Source organism: Tachysurus fulvidraco, chromosome 17, assembly GCF_022655615.1.
Source record: "Tachysurus fulvidraco isolate hzauxx_2018 chromosome 17, HZAU_PFXX_2.0, whole genome shotgun sequence".
Taxonomy (NCBI): Eukaryota; Metazoa; Chordata; class Actinopteri; order Siluriformes; family Bagridae; genus Tachysurus; species Tachysurus fulvidraco.
In genome coordinates, this window is record NC_062534.1 from 2,689,978 (window position 1) to 2,710,886 (window position 20,909).

Here is a 20,909-nt window from a genome sequence, read left to right on the forward strand (position 1 = left end):
TGTATATATTATACATATGCACACACACCAACACCCACACCCACACACCCACACACACACACGAACAGATACGCAAACACACCAACACACAGACGCACACACACACACACACACACACACACACACACACACACACACACACACACACACACACACACACACACACACACAGATATGTATATATTATACATGTGCACACAGAGACACCCACCCACCCACACACACACACACACACACACACACACACACACCAACACACACACACAGATACACAAACACAACAACACACAAAGACACACACTACTGTACATATAAAGCCCATTGTAAGACAGATATAAAATATCTACATTCAGTACAGTTGTATATTTAACATATATACATTTAGCTTCACTACCATCATTTAATTTTACTTAATAATAATATATTACGGGGGCACTGTGGCTTAGTGGCTTATTGGTTAGCCCGTTCCCCTCACATCTCCACGGTCGGGCTTCGATTACCGCCTCCGCCTCGTGTGTGTGGAGTTTGCTTGTTCTCCCCGTGCCTCGGGGGTTTCCTCCGGGTACTCTGGTTTCCTCCCCCAGTCCAAGGACATGCATGGTAGGTTGATTGGCATCTCTGGAAAATTTTCCACAGTGTGTGATTGCATGAGAGTGTGTGTGTCCTGCGATGGGTTGGCACTCCATCCAGGCTGTATCCTGCCTCGATGCCCGATGACTCCTGAGATAGCTCAGGCTCCCCGTGACCCGAGAAGTTCGGATAAGCGGTAGGAAATGAATGAGTGAGTGAGACAATAATATATTAAAGTGGGATAAAAAGTGGGTCATATTTGTCCTTTATAAATGATCTCAGTCATGGTGATGGACTGTATACTTAAATCCAGAACAGGTTCAAAATACACTTGTTATAGATAATGTTTTCTGTAATATACAGCACAATGTACAACTTTATTATTATTTCTTGTATGTTTAATCTACAGAAAAATCTACAGATCCTGTAGTGATCTACCTCGCTGTAGCTTTGGGAGTGTGTGTGCTTGTGATCGTTGTTCATATCGCAACCTGTAAAGGAAGAAACTGTGAATGTTTCACTGGTGAGTCTTTATTATGTGTTGTATAGAAACTTAATTATTCAGTATAATACAAATAATACATATATCTAAGGCAGCCTGGGAAACACTTCAGATGATAAAAATGTTTGCTAAATTTTGTACCTAGATTTTTTGATTATTTAGATTATTATATTTAGATTAATTGTGAGATGTCCATAAGCCACAGAATGATAAGATGATTTTTCTCACAATGCCACACATTTACTTTCAAAGGATTTCTTATTTATATATTCTATATTTAGTACATTATATAGATATTGTATGAACATTTTTTTTTTCTTTTTAAAGGGAAATCTCAAGAATGTAAAGTAACAAAAACAGAAAATAGGGTAAGTAATGTTGAGATTCTTCTCCTTTTGCCTCTTCTTCTTCTTCTTCTCCTTATTCTATTTTTTTTCTTTCTTTTCTTAACATTCTTATTATGTTGCTTCATATTTCGCAACAAAAAAAGCCTTATTTGATTTTGGATTTATTGTACTTCGGTATTTAAGCGATTGCTAATAAACTTCCTGAAAACATCTGTTTTATCGTTCAGTCAGTAATAATATTCCTGTTAGACTTAAACCTTAAAATACAAAAAAAAAACCACACAATCGGATGAAAGAAGTTTGATTTCCTGTCTGAATTACTTTACCTGGGGGGCACGATGGCTTAGTGGTTAGCACGTTTGCCTCACACCTCCAGGGTTGGGGGTTCGATTTCCACCTCTGCCTTGTGCGTGTGTGGAGTTTACATGTTCTCCCCGTGCCTCGGGGGTTTCCTCCGAGTACCCCGGTTTCCTCCGCCGATCCAAAGACATGCATGGTAAGTTGATTGGCATCTCTGGAAAATTGTCTGTAGTGTGTGAGTGAATGAGAGTGTGTGTGTGCCCTGCGATGGGTTGGCAATCCGTCCAGGGCGTATCCTGCCTAGATGCCCGAGACTCCCCGTGACCCGAGAAAGTTCGGATAAGCGATAGAAAATGAATTAATTAATTAATTAATTACTTTACCTTATAAACTAATCCAGCTCAAATAAGGCTAAATGTCACAATATGCTAATATTTGCATCATTGACCTACACTGTAGAATAAAACACAACATTTTAATAAATAAATCTCTCCTATCTGTTCCCACAGAGCCGTGATGCTGGGGAGCTGAATTATGTTGCCTCACTGATTAATAAAAAGACAGGAAAGACAGAACGAGCTCACGATAACATTTATACTGAAGTGATTTACTCTTCTGTGTCTTAGATAATAGACGTCATTTATTTTCTCATGTTAATTACTCTCATATGTATAGTCTTCATATCCTGATAGAAAATTATTAACATGTCATAAACAAACAAACAAACAAACAAACAAACAAACAAACAAATAAATAAATAAATTAATAAATGTTTAGTGTTTGTGGTGACAGTCTCAGAGTATTCCAAGAGTAAAAACTTTATTTCAAAAACTTTTTTTTTTATTTCTTATCTTTTGTGTTATTCTCAACTGTTAGTTATCGAGTATCAGGTGAAAGAAAAAAAAAAAAAAAACAGATTATATTTAAGCTCACAAGATAATATTAGCCATTAAGTATAAAGTACGCTTTTAATAATATTTTAGTTCAGTTCGATTTATTTGTCTAGTGTTTTATCAAAGCAGCTTTACAGAAGTATAGAAACATTTAAAAAAAAATGAAAAATTAAGAAAATCGAGGAAAATCCCCCTGAGATGATATGAGGAAGAAACCTTGAGAGGAACCAGACTTAGAAGTGAACCTCATCCTCATTTAGTGACACTGAACAGGAAATAATGTCAATGTAAATAATGTCAATGTAAATAATGTCAATGTAAATAATGATAATGTAAATAAAGTCCTTTCTACAACAGTTTATAATCCACTTGAATTTTTTGACCAAGTGCTCCTGAGGAACCTATAGAGCAGCATCATTTCTGAGTTCATTACAGACTTAACACTAATTCCTTCCTGCTGAGATCTTCAAATGTTCACTGATGAAAACAGACAGTAGACCGACACAATAGCAGTTTATAGATGGTGTGATATCTCCTAGTGCTTCTATCCACAGCACTCCATTGGGTCACGGGCTGTCCATGCAGGTCTGTGTCCAGCAGAGTGACCACCAACAGTCGAGACTCCGACTCAGAACACTGGGAGCTCTGAAGTGGTGTTTATAGCTCGAGAGAGAGTGAGAGAAAATATGCAGATATTAGTGTTTGGTTACAAGGAAATTATTAGTGTTTGGTTACAGGAACAAACAGGAAATGTTCACAAAAATGAAGTTTAAAAGTTTTAGAATGAATGTAATATTAATGACTTTTTTCTATTTTCTATTATGTCGATTATTGTTAGATTTCACTGACGGCTAAAGCAGTACGACGTCCGCTTTACACCTCTGACTACGAGGGTATGATTACAAGAGTATGAAAGACCTGAGTTACCAAAATAGAAACCTGTAGCTGGAAAGGAAATCTTTTTTTCCATCTACATAAAGAACCTGTGACTTACTTGTAGCAGCCAATCAGGTGAAAGTGTCCAGTATAAAATACTCGCAGCTTTTGTCATTTGTCTACAGTGACAGTGACTTAGTGACATTTCACGTCTGAGGATGTCGGCACGCTGGGTCAGTGGTTAGCACGTTCGCCTCGCACCTCCAGGGTCGGGGGTTTGATTCCTGCCTCCGCCTTGTGTGTGCGGAGATTGCATGTTCTCCGGGTACTCCAGTTTCCTCCTTCCTGGTTGTCTCACCTCTTTCCAGGGTGTATCCTGCCTTGGTGCCCGATGACGCCTGAGATAGGCACAGGCTCCCTGTGACCCGAGAAGTTTGGTGAGTGAGTGAGATCTCTGGAGTCTCATCTTAACTCTGTACTTTTTTGTACTTTTCTTCCTTTGCGTATAGACGGTGCTGAATCAGGCACTGCAATACCACCCTCACGTGCTGGACATGCTCCGGCAGGTTCTCAGAATAAATGAGGATGTCGTCCATGTAGACGATTACCCAGTGGTCTAACATGTCATGGAATACGTCATTAATGAAGGACTGGAAGACCGCCGGACTGTTAGAAAGGCCAAACGGCATGACTAAATATTCATAGTGGGCAGACTGGGTTGAAAAAGCAGTTTTCCACTCATCTCCCTCTCGGATGCGGATAAGATTATAGTCGCAGCAGAGATCTAGTTTGGTCTAGTTTGGTGAAATACCGCGCCCCACCAAGGCTGACGGCACGAGCGGAAGGGGATATCGAAACTTGACCATGAGATCGTTTAAGGCTAGGTAGTCCATGCATGGTCAGAGCCCCCTGTCCTTCTTCTTTACAAAAAAGAACCCTGAAGATGCTGGGGATACGGAGGGCCGGATGAACCCCTTGTTCAACTCCTCCTTGATGTACGCGTTCATGGCCGCTGACTCCGGCTGTGAGAGGGGAAAGATTCTTCCTCTAGGCTGTTTGGCCCATGGCAGGAGTTCGATGGCACAGTCGCAGGGGCGATGTGGTGGTAGTTCAGTGGCCTTGGTTTTGCTGAATGCCTCTGCAAGGTCCTGGTATTCGGTCGAAAGTTCGGGGTTGTCGGAGGCGGAAGGCGTGGCGTCCGTGCTGTTGAGTTCTAGCGGGCCCTCCATAGGCCGGTGGTGTTGGGTACACATGCTGCCCCAGTTCAAGATTTGCAGTTCGAGCCAGGAGATCACTGGGTTATGGAGTTTGGGTGTGTCGGGGAGAGTGGATAATGTGAAATCCAATGCGCTCGTGATGGTGGTCCCCCACTAGTAGGTTGAGTTCCCTGGTGATGTGTGTGATGCGTCCTTCTCAGTGCAGCCATCCATCTATCGCTTCCACTGCCAAAGGGGAAACACAGGGAATTACCGGGACGTTATTGGTTTGAGCGAACTTCCATGACATAAAGTTCCCCGCTGTGCCCGAGTCAATAAGAGCGAGTAGATTAATGTTCTCTCCACGCACCTCGAGTCGTACACCGATCGAGTGCAGTCCTGTGATTGAGGAATGACAGAATCTTGATTCACCGGAGCGGTCCGCCTGTTGGGGGGTCTGGTGGGGCAGGTGGCTAGCCTGTGTCCGGGTTCCCCGCAGTATAGGCAGAGCTGTTGGCGGAAGCGTTGCACTCGTTCTTTGGGCGTGAGGCGCGTGAAGTCAATCTGCATGGGCTCGGGATTCTCGAAGCACACAACGCATGCTGTCACATTAGCAACAAGAGAAGAAAAGGACAGTTGATTGTCCATGGTTACCCCAAGATTTTTCTAGGATTGAGCATGAGTCATCCATGATGAAATTTCTGTCAGACATGCTGAGATCCGATCAGAAGCTGTGACATCTGAGAGTGGGAGTACTGAGCCCTGTAGGACACCAGTGGAGAGTCTGCATGGAGCAGATTTCACTCCCCTCCATGTTACCTGATATGAGCGTCCTTCCAGGTAGGAAGCAAACCATTCCCAAGCTGATCCGCAAATCCCAAGACTCCTGAGGGTGAATAAGAGAGTTTTGTGGTTGACCGTATCAAACGCCGCTGAAAGGTCAAGGAGGTTAAGGACGGATGACAGTTTGGCTGATCTAGCAGCATGTAGTTTTTCAGAGACATCCAAAAGGGCTGTCTCTGTGGAATGACCTACTTTAAAGCCAGACTGGTTGGGCTCTTGGAGGTTGTTCTGTGAGAGATAGACAGACAGTTGATTATAGACAATGCACTAAAGAATTTTAGAAAGAAACGAGAGAAGTGATACCGGTCTGTAGTTACTGATGTCTGATGGATCCAGAGCAGGTTTCTTTAGGATAGGAATAACACTTGATCTCTTGAAAGTTGGTACCTGACCAGATACTATGGATCTATTGATGATAGATAAACATTAATAGTGTTATTTCCAAACTCTTTCTATTCGCTCCTGCAGGGCCGTGATGCCGTGGAGCTGAATTACGCTGCCTTGAATTTCACTGAGAGGAAAACTAAAAGTGGAAGAATAAAAAAAGGACAAAATCAAGACACGGCTTATTCTGAACTGATAAAATTGCCTCGTAATTAGATTTTCTATAATTGTAATTTTTCTAAATAAAAGATGTCAGTCTGTTCATTGTCATTGTTTAAGCATGTTAATGCCATATAAGTGTTAATGCATTGTAGTCATTAATGTTAATCATAACAGTGTGTAGTAATTAATATTAGTAATTATATTTAAATCATTGTTTTTTTTAATATGTAACATTCAGATAATTATGATCAAAATCTTGCTCTCCGTAAGCACGATATAATAGAAAATACAAAAATGTATTGTCTCTATGTAACTCGTACACATTGGAGTGCAACTATACATGACACGTGACTATATAAAGCATAAACACACAATAAAGTGTATATGAACTACACAAAAGAGTAAACCTCAAGAACATGCTATAAATATAGTTTGACAGTTGAAGACATACTTGTTTATGAACCACTTCATCTAGCACATCCTTTCCTGTACGCACACACACACACACACACACACACACACACACACACACACACACACACACACACACACACACACACACACACACTCACACACACACAAAAAAAATCGGCAGTGTTTTAGACTCATGGTATCTTAAGTATGTAACCTAGTGAACCAGAGTTAATGTATTCAATAGTAGAGACTTGAGGACTTTTGTACGTCGCTCTGGATAAGGGGGTCTGCCCATTGCTGTAAATGTAAATGTAATCTAAATGTAAATATGCATTTTGAAGAAGGTTCAGCATAGAACAATAAAAACAAAAGGCTGTTGATGAAAACCAATGACAGGATATTGTACTCATTATTTCCTTATGCAGGAACAAGTTAGAAGACATCTCAGATACACAATGTAGGTCCATGTGCTTACAAACTGCATTCACCAAACAAGGGGATATTTGCTTTAATGGCATCCTGATCCACTCTTTAACTCATTTATCCAGCTGGGAATTTGAGAGATAAGGGCCTTGCTCACGGTCCCAAGAGCAGCAGTTTGTTGGACCTTGAATTTGAACTCATGACCTTCTGACATGCACAGTAACCCAAGCAGTCTGAATTATTATTATTAAATTATATTATTACACCAGCTACATTTTGGGAAGTTTATTATTATTATTATTATTATTATTATTATTATTATTATTATTATTATTATTATTATTATTATTATTATTAGAAGTAGTAGTAGTAGTAATATTATTATTATTATTATTATTATTAATATTATTATTATAGTTGTAATGACCAGAATATGGGATATGGGTTCTCTCAGATATTATTGTGAGAAGTTCAGTAGTATATGTTGTCCCTTCCCCGTTGCTACGGATTAAATTGAGTTAAATTATATTTTGAGTGGACATCAAATTTACACTGTTATACAAGCTGAACACTCACTACGTTACATTGGAGCACAGTGTCAATGTTGTACTTAATAATGATAATAATGATGTATTATTGATAAGTAAAATAAACAGTCGTATTTCTCCTTTAAATGTGAGTCTATGGGGGGTGGGCAGTGGGGTGGGGTTTTAGAGAGAGAAATAGAGAGAGACAGAGAGAGAGAGAGAGAGAGAGAGAGAGAGAGAGAGAGAGAGAGAGAGAGAGAGAGAGAGAGAGAGATTGGTTAGTGTCACAGTGGTGAAGGCGGAGCCACAATAAGGCCTGAATTAAACTCCTCCCACATTCACACTGACATCCTGCACATGTTCATGGTCATAAACATTAAGTATTTAAGGTTTAATTCATTTTCTTTCAGTTTTATTTTTACTTATTGTTTTGTTATAGATTAATTAATCTATTTTGTTATAGATTGAAACTTGAAAAGACTTTTATTTGTAATTTGTATTAGATTTATATTCAGCTTTGTGTTACAGCAGCTTGTGTCTGTAATGCAGAAACCTGGCTTTAGGGAGGAAAAGGCCTGGATTATGTGGATTAGGTGAAATCCTGCTTTCTCAGATTAACTGACACCCAAACACACACACACACACACACACACACACACACACACACACACACACACACACACACACACACACACACCCAACACACACACACACACACAAACTCACAAACTCACAACGGCACAAAGTTTTACATTTCATTTACAAATTATTATTATTATTATTATTATTATTATTATTATTATTATTATTATTATTATTATTAATATTACTACTACTACTACTACTACTACTACTACTAATAATAATAATAATAATAATAATAATAATAATAGGTTTATTAGCTCAAGTAACCAATAAAATATGAATCCGATGTATATTATTTTCTAGGAAAATATATATATATATATATTTTTTATTTTAGTGTTTAATGCTATTCCAGATAAATATTGGTAACAGATGCAAAAATATAAAATTTAAGTTTTCTACTCTACTTTAAGAAACTGACAAGGCATGAATGAATCAATGAATCAATGAATCAATCAATCAATAAACTTGTGAAGATCTTAAAGTGTTATTCCACAAACCTGCCAGGAACAGCACTAATGACCACAGTCAGTTACCTCAGTCACACTGTGATGTCACAGTTTCACATCATAAATTACTGCCACTAAGTGAGATGTGTTCATCTGACAGTTGAGCGAGAAGAGGCACAGACCTCAGACTGAGGATGATGATAATCATGATGATCATGATGATGTGGATCACAGTCGGTAAGTGGCCATGTTTATGTACTCAAGCCAGACACAGGATAAGTATTATTTTATGTATTATTGTTTAGAATAATTAATTAACTAAATATTTAGAATACGCTTTAGTAAACTTCTTTATGTGTCAGACTCTAATTCTTGATATTAGTTTCTACACAGAACAGTGATGTCTCTCAGCCTGACCCATGGATCTCTGCTGGTGTTGGTGAGAACGTGACTCTGAGCTGCTTTAAGTTGAACGACAATAACCCTGGATCTGTCGTTTGGTACAAACACAAAGTCGGACACGAGCCTCGCATAATAGTCGCAGTTCAACATGAACCCCTTTATGAAAATGAGTTCAAACCACCAAAATTCAGCATCGAGAATGACAAAAAAAGCTGCCATTTAAAAATAACTAACGTGGAACCATCAGATGAAGCCGTGTATTACTGTGGATACAGAATATTTTTAACGAGGTTTGGAAACGGAACATTTTTATCAGTCAAAGGTAAAAAATGAATTTACTTCATTTTACTATTAACCATTGGGTGTCAGATTTACTCATTAAATCACATGTCTGTGGTCAGTGGATGTACTGATATTCTTATGATATGGTTATTTATTTATTTATTCATTGATGTGTTTCACTTAAAAACTAAAAATACTCCACACTTGCATCTGTTTCCCGACAATCCATTTCAATATGATTTCTCTAATGTACAAAAAAAGTATAATATATAACTGATATAATGACCTGAATGTCATTAACAGGTACTGTAGATGTAAAAGTGAGGGTGTGGCAACACAACGTGTGGGACTCCGTCCCTGCAGGAGCCTCAGTGACTCTGCAGTGCTCGGTTCTCTCTGAGAGCAGAGCAGCAGAACTCCAAGTGCTCTGGTTCAGAGCTGCTCCACCACAATCCCATCCTCAAATCATTTACACTCATCACAACAGCAGCCGTCAGTGTGAGATCGACTCTTCTACACACACCTGTGTGTACAACTTCTCCAAGAACATCCTCAGCCTCAATGATACTGGAACTTACTACTGCGCTGTGCTCCTGTGTGGGAAGATCATCTTCGGGAACGGGACACCAGTACAGATGGGTAAGAACACATTCACTTAATTAAAATATGAGACAATAAATTTCTTATTTTTTTATTAATTTTTTAACATTGATATTCTGATCACTAACATGACATCGGTATTATCACAGGGACGTACAATCACATATAGAGTTTATATCCTCATCAGATTTTGTAATATACAGTGTGCACACACACACACACAGACGCACACACACACTACATATAAAGCCCACTGTAAGACAGATATAAAATATCTACATTCAGTGCAGTTGTATATTTAACATATATACATTTAGCTTCACTATAATTTATTCATTCATTCATTCATTCATTCATTCATTTTCTACCGCTTTATCCGAACTTCTCGGGTCACGGGGAGCCTGTGCCTATCTCAGGCGTCATCGGGCATCAAGGCAGGATACACCCTGGACGGAGTGCCAACCCATCGCAGGGCACACACACACTCTCATTCACTCATTCACACACTACGGACAATTTTCCAGAGATGCCAATCAACCTACCATGCATGTCTTTGGACTGGGGGAGGAAACCGGAGTACCCGGAGGAAACCCCCGAGGCACGGGGAGAACATGCAAACTCCGCACACACAAGGCGGAGGCGGGAATCGAACCCCAACCCTGGAGGTGTGAGGCGAACGTGGTACCCACTAAGCCACCGTGCCCCCTCACTATAATTTAATTTTATTTAATAATAATATATTAAAGTGGGATAAAAAGTGGGTCATATTTGTCCTTTATAAATGATCTCAGTCATGGTGATGGACTGTATACTTAAATCCAGAACAGGTTTAAAACACACTTGTTATAGATAATGTTTTTTGTAATATACAGCACAATGTACATCTTTATTATAATTTCTTCTATGTTTAAGCTACAGAAAAATCTACGGATCCTGTAGTGATCTACCTCGCTGTAGCTTTGGGAGTGTGTGTGCTTGTGATCGTTGCTCATATCGCAACCTGTAGAGGTGAGTCTTCGTTATGTGTTGTATAGAAACTTAATTATTCAGTATAATACAAATAATACATATATCTAAGGCAGCCTGGGAAACACTTCAGATGATAAAAATGTTTGCTAAATTTTGTACCTAGATTTTTTGATTATTGAGATTATTATATTTAGATTTATTGTGAGATGTTGAGCATAATATAGCTTTTATTTATTTATTTATTTATTTATTTATTTATTTATTTATTTATTTATTAATTTATTTATTTTTTCTCTATTTTTTCTCTTATTTATTTCATTTCTTAAGCCACAGAAAGATGGGATGATTTTTCTCACATTGCCACACATTTACTTTCAAAATTATTTCTTATTTAAACAAAAAGATTCTATATTAAATACATTACATAGATATTGTATGAACATATTTTTTCCTTTTAAAGGGAAATCTCAAGAATGTAAAGTAAAGAAAACAGAAAATAAGGTAACTAATGTTGAGATTCTTCTCCTTTTGCCAATTCTTCTTCTTCTTCTCCTTAATCTACTTTTTTTCTTTCTTTTCTTGACATTCTTATTATGTTGCTTCATATGTCACAATAACAAAAGCCTTATTTGATTTGGATTTATTTAAGCGATTGCTAATAAACTTCCTGAAAATGTCTGTTTTATCGTTCTGTCAGTAATAATATTCATGTTAGACTTAAACCTTAAAATACAAAAAAAAAACAAAAAAAAAAAAAAAAAAAAACCCACAATCGGATGAAAGAGATTTGATGATTTCCTGTCTGAATTACTTTACCTGGGGGGCACGATGGCTTAGTGGTTAGCACGTTCGCCTCACACCTCCAGGATTGGGGTTCGATTGCCGCCTCCGCCTTGTGTGTGTGGAGTTTGCATGTTCTCCCCGTGCCTTGGGGGTTTCCTCCGGGTACTCCGGTTTCCTCCCCCGGTCCAAAGACATGCATGGTAGGTTGATTGGAATCTCTGGAAAATTGTCCGTAGTGTGTGAGTGTGTGTGTGAATGAGAGTGTGTGTGCCCTGTGATGGGTTGGCACTCCGTCCAGGGTGTATCCTGCCTCGATGCATGAGACCCGAGAAGCTAGGATAAGCGATAGAAAATTAATGAATTACTTTACCTTAAAAACTAATCAGCTCAAATAAGGCTAAATGTCACAATATGCTAATATTTGCATCATTGACCTACACTGTAGAATAAAACACAACTTTTTAATAAATAAATCTCTCCTATCTGTTCCCACAGAGCCGTGATGCTGGGGAGCTGAATTATGTTGCCTCACTGATTAATAAAAAGACAGGAAAGACAGAACGAGCTCACGATAACATTTATACTGAAGTGATTTACTCTTCTGTGTCTTAGATAATAGACGTCATTTATTTTCTCATGTTAGTTACTCTCATATGTATAGTCTTCATTTCCTGATAGAAAATCATTAACATGCCATAAATAAATAAATAAATAAATGTGTAGTGTTTGTAGTGACAGTCTCATAGTATTCCAAGAGTAAAAAATTTTTTTTTTTTTGTATTTTTTTTTTTTTACATTTCTTATCTTTTTTTTTCTTTTTCTTATCTACAGTTATCAAGTATCAGGTGAGAGAAAAAAAAAGATAATAGCCATTAAGTATGAATTACGCTTTTAATAATATTTCAATTCAGTTCAGTTCATAATAAGTTCACATAAGTGCTTAAATCTCTTTACAATGAAAAAGTGTCAAAGGTTGTGTTTTTATTTATTTATTTATTTTTTTTTTTTAAATGCAAAAGATAAGGAAAGAAGTGCTATTTAAAGTGTTTCCTGAATTAGTAGGTCTTCAACCGCTGCTTTAAAATAGCCAGTGACTCAGCTGTCCGGACCTCTAGGGGAAGGTCATTCCACCACCTTATTCATGAGCCACTTCAAATAGCACTTCCTTTCCTGTTTGTTGTATGTGTGTATACACACACACACACACACACACACACACACACACACACACACACACACACACACACACACACATATACACACACACACATACACACACACATACACACACAAAAAAATCAGTGTTTTAGACTCATGGTATCTTAAGTATGTAACCTAGTGAACCAGAGTTAATGTATTCAATAGTAGAGACTTGAGGACTTTTGTACGTCGCTCTGGATAAGGGGGTCTGCCCATTGCTGTAAATGTAAATGTAATCTAAATGTAAATATGCATTTTGCAGAAGGTTCAGTGTAGAACAATAAAAACAAAAGGCTGTTGATGACAACCAATGACAGGATATTGTACTCATAATTTCCTTATGCTGTGTACAAGCCAGATTTCCACACGTGTTCAAGTAACAAGTTAGAAGACATCTCAGATACACAATGTAGGTCCATGTGCTTACAAACTGCATTCACCAAACAAGGGGATTATTTACTTTAATGGCATCATTTTGCTTTATTTACCTCATTTATCCAGCTGGGCATTTGAGAGATAAGGGCCTTGATCAGGGTCCCAGGAGCAGCAGTTTGTTGGACCTTGAATTTGAACTCATAACCTTCTGAACAGTAGTTCAGTAACTTGCGACATGGGATATGGTAGCATAGTGGTTAATGTGTTGAACTACTCTTCAGAAGGTTTAAGTCCACCAAGCTGCCATGGCTACCGGGCTCCTAAGCAAGGCCTTTGATGTTCAGTCGTATAAAAAAATGTAAGTTGCTCTGGATAAAGGTGTCTCCTTCTTCCCCCTATAAGTATTGGATATCCACACTTCAGATAAAACCCAGAGAGATTAATATCAATCTAGGGTTCAAAACAAATTTATTCATCTATTCATTCTATACCACATGAGATGGGAATACAATCTGGATTTATAGCATCCTAACAGCATGTGTTTAGGAGATGGGAGCAAACAAGAGGAACCCAGAGGAACCTTCCATAGATATGAGGCCAGCATGAAAAACTCCATATGCATTAAGAGCTTAGTGTATAATTAATATCACTGCAAAAATCAAGGCAAACATTTGTGATAATGAAGATTAGACTGAATGTCTCACAGTATGTAGATTTGTTGAGTTTATCAAATTATTATTATTATAGTTGTAATTACCAGAATATGGGATATGGGTTCTCTCAGATATTATTGTAAGAAGTTCAGTAGTATATGTTGTCCCTCCCCTTAGCTTCTGAATAAATTGAGTTAAATTATATTTTGAATGGACATCAAATTCTTTACACTGTTATACAAGCTGAACACTCACTCACTACTTTAAACTGGAGCACAGTGTCATTTCTTAAGTGTTGTCACATGTAAAGATATAATGTGAGAGGTGTACTTACTTCTGTCAGATACTATATATATATAAAGCCCATTATAAGACACATACATATCCTACATTCAGTGCAGTCGTATATTTAACATATACAATGTTGTACTTATGTTATAATGTATTAAAGTCAAATAAACAGTCGTATTTGTCCTTTATATGTGTGTCTGTGGGGGGGCGGGGTGGGGTGGGGTTTGAGAGAGAGAGAGAGAGAGAGAGAGAGAGAGAGAGAGAGAGAGAGAGAGAGAGAGAGAGAGAGAATATGATTGGTTAGCGTCACAGTGGTGAAGGCAGAGAGACATTAAAGCCTGAATTAATCCCCTCCCACATTCACACTGACATCCTGCACATGTTCATGGTCATAAACATTCAGTATTTAAGGTTTTTTTTTATTTGTAATTTTCTCTTTATTTAAATTTGTTTACATTTTTTCCAAGCAATATTAGCCTTATGATTGTGCTGATAAATTAAATCATAGATTAATTTAAATCTATATGAAACTTGTGTAGGATTGTAGAACTTCTGCTCAGTCCTGATGTATTAGCTTAGAGATTTATATTCAGCTTTGTGTTACAGCAGCTTGTGTCTGTAATGCAGAAACCTGGCTTTAGGGAGGAAAAGGCCTGGATTATGTGGATTAGGTGAAATCCTGCTTTCTCAGATTAACTGACACCCAAACACACACACACCCAACACACACACATATACATACACACACACATACACACACACACACACTCGCACACACAGAGATACACAGGTCTTAGTGACTTATACTCACTGCTAAACACACACACAGATACACGCGGGTAAGTGAACATGTGACTTGTTCCAGCCAATCAGATGAAAATCTCCAGTATAAAATTCAGTTGTTTGGTTCTCTCAATACTTACAAACACCTCAACTCAAGGATTGTGTGTTTTACGAAGATGTATCTACTCTGGATTGTGTTATTTCTTCAAATGTGTAAGTTTTACACGTGAGTTGATATCATTTAATACTGTATTTCATCAGTCACACTGGATCTGACTTGAACTGGTTTTCTAGTTCCAGCCCACGCTGAGGATTTTAACCAAACGTCGTTTGTCTGGGTGAAGTCTGGAGGACGTGTGACTCTGAACTGCACGTTTCGAGAAAAAGTCAGTAAAGAACTTATAGTTTGGTACAAGCAACAATTTGGTCAGATGCCTGAGGAAGTGAGGAAAACAACAGCACTGATAGACACCCAAACTTCACCTGAGTTCAGCTCAAGATTTAAAGTAGATGAAATCGTGAATGGAATTTCTTTAACAATTCTACAAACAAAGAAACCTGATGAAGGATTGTATTTCTGTGGCATATATAGCTGGGGCCATTTTGAATTTTCCAATGGAACATTTGTAGCTGTGACAGGTAACACACACACACACACACACACACACACAGTCACATGTACATATAAATGTATATACAGAGTGTTTAAAGAGTGTTTTATCTTAAGATGGATTTTTCCAATAGTTAGTTAGTGGTGTAAAAATACTGAGATTTGAAAATAAAAATCCACCTTTTAATAAATGTAACATACAATTTCAAAAGTTTTTTCATCATCATTCTATCAAGAATCACTGCCGCTATTGAAAACATGGCTGTTGTATTATCTGTAATCAAGAATTATGTAAGAAATATACAAAACAAATAGAAATAAAAAGAAAAAGAAATTAAGAAAAAAAAAGAGAGAAACAATTTTTGTGTTGCTAAATATGCATACAAATCATTTTTATTGTTTGCTATGTGGTAAATGTGAGGATTATTTTATGACAATCTGTATATATATTTATGTTTTCTTTAATATATGATGTATTTATTTTATATTTTATCTCCCCATTCAACAAGACATACAATAAATATCTTCACTTAGTGACTAAACATGACTTAAATGCCTTTCTAGAGTATAATTATTAAATAATGAGTAATTTTCTTTAATGTGAGCTTATGTCATTCTCTAACACTGTGGAGCTTATGTCACTAAAACAAATTCCTCTCATGTGTAAACATTCCTAGAAATAAAGCTCTTTCTGATTCTAATTCTGATTCTGATATAGACCTGTTTCTCGTGTCCATGTTCACTACTGAACGTCTTCCTCGTGTCTCACTCCACTGTGGTGTTAATATGAAGCTCATATGAAAGTAGACACTCAGGACTTTAAGGATTTGTCGTGTTTCATCACTATTCCTGTTTTTATCTACAACACTAGAGGTGATATATTCATACAAAAGTATTTTTCTCCACACAGATGTTTGTATCTTCAGAGTAAATGTTGATCTCAAACCCATTTCTGCTCTCTGAGAAGCTCAGAGTGTTTGTTCATCTAAAAAGCAGCTCAGGTTTCTCTTCGACACTAAAATTCAGTGTAAGATCATCAACAGAGGGAAAAACACACGTCTAAAACACACCGAAAGAACGACAGAGTCCTGACTCACTTTAGATCGGACTCACAGACACGACATCAGACTTTTATTTACACTGAATAAAAACGTCCCATATGTTCGTTTACTAAATAATTAATTACATGTTTAATGTTAAATTTGTGATTAATCAATTCCTTATTAAGATTTTATTTTAATAACGTATATTAAGATTCCTTCAGTAAAGAATTTATTAATAGTAGAAATTATGAATTATTTAGTCTTTGTTCGTAGAATTTTTTGTAGAATTCGTAGAATTTTTCGTAGAATTAAACTGTTTTTGTCTTTGTAAAGTTCTGTACACAGCATTATTAGGAATCTAGTAACTAGTGAGCTGTGTATAAATAGTTACAATCTAAATTGTCTGTGTCTGTATCACACTGATCAGATGACAGAGATGTAAAAGTGAGTGTGTGGCAGCGCGGCGTGTCTGACTCGGTTCCTGCAGGAGCCTCAGTGACTCTGCAGTGCTCGGTTCTCTCTGAGAGCAGAGCAGCAGAACTCCAAGTGCTCTGGTATAGAGCTGCTCCACCACAATCCCATCCTCAAATCATTTACACTCATCACAACAGCAGCCATCAGTGTGAGAGCGACTCTTCTACACACACCTGTGTGTACAACTTCTCCAAGAACATCCTCAGCCTCAATGATACTGGAACTTACTACTGCGCTGTGCTCCTGTGTGGGAAGATCATCTTCGGGAACGGGACATCAGTACAGATGGGTAAGAACGCATTCACTCAAAGTATGAGACAATAAATTTCTTATTTTTTTATTCATTTTTTAACATAAATATTCTGATCACTAACATGACATCGGTATGATCACGGGGACGTACAATCACAGATAGAGTTTATATCCTCATCAGATTTTGTACAGTGTGCTACTTGAACACACACACACATACAAATACAGATACACACAAACACACCGACACACCAACAGACAGAAAAATCCAGAACAGGTTTAAAACATACTTGTTATAGATCATGTTTTCTGTAATATACAGCACAATGTACATCTTTATTATAATTTCTTCTATGTTTAAGCTACAGAAAAATCTACGGATCCTGTAGTGATCTACCTCGCTGTAGCTTTGGGAGTGTGTGTGCTTGTGATCGTTGTTCATATCGCAACCTGTAAAGGAAGAAACTGTGAATGTTTCACTGGTGAGTCTTTATTATGTGTTGTATAGAAACTTAATTATTCAGTATAATACAAATAATACATATATCTAAGGCAGCCTGGGAAACACTTCAGATGATAAAAATGTTTGCTAAATTTTGTACCTAGATTTTTTGATTATTTAGATTATTATATTTAGATTAATTGTGAGATGTTGAGCATAATATAGGTTTCATTTTTATTTATTTATTTTTTCTCCATAAGCCACAGAAAGATCAGATGATTTTTCTCACATCGCCACACATTTACATTCAAAATAATTTCTTATTTAAACGAAAACATTCTATATTGAATACATTATATAGATATTGTATGAACATTTTTTTTCTTTTTAAAGGGAAATCTCAAGAATGTAAAGTAAAGAAAACAGAAAATAAGGTAACTAATGTTGAGATTCTTCTCTTTTCCCCTCTTTTTCTTTTTCTATTTTTTTTCTTTTCTTAGCATTCTTATTATGTTGCTTCAGATTTCACAATAACAAAAGCTTTATTTGATTTGGATTTAAGGGGGGCATGGTGGCTTAGTGGTTAGCACGTTCACCTCACACCTCCAGGGTCGGGGGTTAGATTCCAGCCTCAGCCTTGTGTGTGTGGAGTTTGCATGTTCTCCCCGTGCCTCGGGGGTTTCCTCCGGGTACTCCGGTTTCCTCCCCTGGTCCAAAGACATGCATGGTAGGTTGATTGGCATCTCTGGAAAATTGTCCGTAGTGTGTGAGTGTGTGAATGAATGAGAGTGTGTGTGTGCCCTGCGATGGGTTGGCACTCCGTCCAGGGTGTATCCTGCCTCGATGCCCGATGATGCCTGAGATAGGCACAGGCTCCCCGTGACCCGAGAAGTTCGGATAAGCGGTAGAAAATGAATGAATGAATTACTTTACCTTAAAAACTAATCCAGCTCAAATAAGGCTAAATGTCCCAATATGCTAATAGTTGCATCATTGACCTACACTGTAGAATAAAACACAACGTTTTAATAAATAAATCTCTCCTATCTGTTCCCACAGAGCCGTGATGCTGGGGAGCTGAATTATGTTGCCTCACTGATTAATAAAAAGACAGGAAAGACAGAACGAGCTCACGATAACATTTATACTGAAGTGATTTACTCTTCTGTGTCTTAGATAATAGACGTCATTTATTTTCTCATGTTAGTTACTCTCATATGTATAGTCTTCATTTCCTGATAGAAAAGCATTAACATGTCATAAATAAGTAAGTAAATAAATAAATAAATAAATAAATAAATAAATAAATAAACAAACAAAAAAACAAATAAATAAATAAATAGTGTTTGTAGTGACAGTCTCATAGTATTCCAAGAGTAAAACATATTTTTTAGCATTTTTATTTTATTTCTTATCTTTTTTTTAATCTACAATTATTGAGTACCAGGTGTGAAAAAAAAAAAAAAAGATTGTATTTTAGCTCGCAAGAAAATATTAGCCATTAAGTATAAAGTACGCTTTTAATAATATTTCAATTCATTTCAGTTCAATTCATTTGTCTAGTGTTTTATCCAAGCAGCTTTACAGAAGTATAGAAATATTTAAAAGTTTAAAATTAAGTTACTATATACAGATTATCTATATAACCTTTATCTCTATTATCAAGTCTGAGGTGATGGTGGTGAGGAAAAACTCCCTGAGATGATATGAGGAAGAAATCTTGAGAGGAACCAGACTCAAAAGTGAACTTCATCCTCATTTAGTGACACCAACTCAGAACACTGGGAGTTCTGAAGTGACGTTTATAGCTCGAGAGAGAGTGAGATAAAATATGCCTCGCTGTGTGCGTCACCTGCCTCACTGTGTGCGTCACGTGCCTTGCTCCCCCAACCTGGATCTCGCCGGGATCGTGGTCCCCTCAGATACGGGATTGGCACGTCGGGAGCCGCGCCTCGAGGGGGGGGGGTACTGTCAGGATCCAGCCCGGACTTAGGCCACATGCTTTTGTTGATGTTTGGTGTTCACATGTCTGCCCCACCCTTGTCTCTTCCTCCCTGCCTCTGCACACTTGTTCCTCATGTGTCTAATTGTTGTTAGTATTTAGTTTAGCCGTGTTGCCTTAATCAGCGTGGAATCCTCTGATGTTGTCTGTTGTTGTCATCTGTTGTCTTGTCTCTAGTCTGTGTCTCTGTTTCGTATTTTTTTTACTTCTTAAACCCAGTTTATTTTACGCTATCCTGCATTTGGGTCTGTTTTATCCCCGCGTTGCTGACAGCATCAACTTTTTTTTCTTTTCTATGTGTTGTCCTTTTTGTTGTTGTTGTTGCTGTTAAAAAACAAATAAAAATATAATAAAAAAAATGTCAATTATTTTATGTACTTTTCAACTTTGACCTAGAGTTCAGGGATCATGTTGGTAAGGAGCAAGTTTTTAAAAAAAATATGCAGCAGTAAAAACAGTTATTCTAAAGAAAGATGTTTAAAACACGATGCCTCGATTTAGACGTAAATGAAAATATTTAAAAACGTAGGTTTTAATCCTCAGTTGTTTGTTGTTCAGTTTTCCCGCCTAATGAAATCACCTTTACCTCCAACATGAGGACATCAACCAAACAGGTAACAGTAGTACTGAATGTCCTGAACCAACTGGGTGAAATGTGGATAAAAAATATAAATAAATAAATAAATAAATAAATAAATAAATAAATAACATAGAAAAGGTTCTTTATTAATCTTCTTTATTACCGATTTGAGTGGAATGATGATAAGAACTTCTGCTTAAAGTTACATTTTGCTGTGAGGTTAAATGGATCTGGACCTCTGCATGAAGATATACATTTTCCTCATAGACATAAAAATAGCTAGTGAAGGTAATGAGGAGAAACAAAATCTAAAATATCATATTCCAAAAAAGAAAGAATCTGTTTTAAAGTTATTTTCTTAATATATTTTTTCGTCCTTTTATAGTTATATAGAAGATATAGAAGTTTATAGAAACAAATGAAACAGACAAGCAAAAACTTGTGGTGAACAAAACCATTGTACAAAAATAGAATCATAGCAGAAAAGGAAATTTAACTCATGACTTGAAGCAGCCAATCAGATAAAAGCTTCTGGAACAGAAAACTCAGTGCCTTCATCATCAGGTCACTTTTCAGCAGCTCCACCTTGAGGGTGCTTCCCTGTCTAAAGATGATGCCTCTGTGGATTCTTGTCTTA

At 37.2% G+C, this 20,909-nt stretch overlaps 2 protein-coding genes across 4 annotated transcripts in view; both read left to right on the forward strand.

The window, feature by feature from the left end:
- The window catches only part of LOC113646054, a 13,723-nt gene extending 1,467 nt beyond the window's left edge, over positions 1-12,256 (forward strand). Inside the window, exons 1-6 of one of the 2 annotated variants that reach the window (XM_027152063.2) lie at positions 8,702-8,768; positions 8,914-9,255; positions 9,519-9,854; positions 10,728-10,823; positions 11,245-11,285; positions 12,063-12,256. In XM_027152063.2, the coding sequence (XP_027007864.2) occupies positions 8,726-8,768; positions 8,914-9,255; positions 9,519-9,854; positions 10,728-10,823; positions 11,245-11,285; positions 12,063-12,179 (975 nt within the window). In that variant the 5' untranslated portion in view covers positions 8,702-8,725 and the 3' untranslated portion in view covers positions 12,180-12,256. Of the gene's footprint in view, positions 1-979; positions 1,094-8,701; positions 8,769-8,913; positions 9,256-9,518; positions 9,855-10,727; positions 10,824-11,244; positions 11,286-12,062 lie in introns of those variants that run through there. The other variant, XM_047802133.1, reaches the window with a different exon arrangement.
- Positions 12,257-14,850: 2,594 nt separating this feature from the next.
- LOC113638200 lies at positions 14,851-20,014 on the forward strand. 2 transcript variants are annotated; one of them, XM_047802136.1, is made up of 6 exons: positions 14,851-15,082; positions 15,164-15,508; positions 16,950-17,285; positions 17,617-17,730; positions 18,084-18,124; positions 18,750-20,014. In XM_047802136.1, exons 1-6 carry the CDS (start codon positions 15,046-15,048, stop codon positions 18,864-18,866), a joined length of 990 nt encoding a protein of 329 aa, XP_047658092.1. In that variant the 5' UTR covers positions 14,851-15,045; the 3' UTR covers positions 18,867-20,014. The 2 variants fall into 2 exon arrangements, with proteins under 2 accessions (XP_047658092.1, XP_047658091.1); XM_047802135.1 differs by having other exon boundaries at positions 14,853-15,082; positions 17,611-17,730; positions 18,750-20,013.
- The last annotated feature ends 895 nt before the right edge of the window (positions 20,015-20,909 follow it).

Excerpts from the sequence above, each read along its gene's own strand:
- LOC113638200 (XM_047802135.1), top strand. The coding sequence starts at position 15,046 with ATGTATCTACTCTGGATTGTGTTATTTCTTCAAATGT. Across the intron at positions 15,083-15,163 it reads TGTGTTATTTCTTCAAATGT|TTCCAGCCCACGCTGAGGAT; the intron begins GTAAGTTTTACA and ends CTGGTTTTCTAG. Across the intron at positions 17,286-17,610 it reads CGGGACATCAGTACAGATGG|CTACAGAAAAATCTACGGAT; the intron begins GTAAGAACGCAT and ends TCTATGTTTAAG.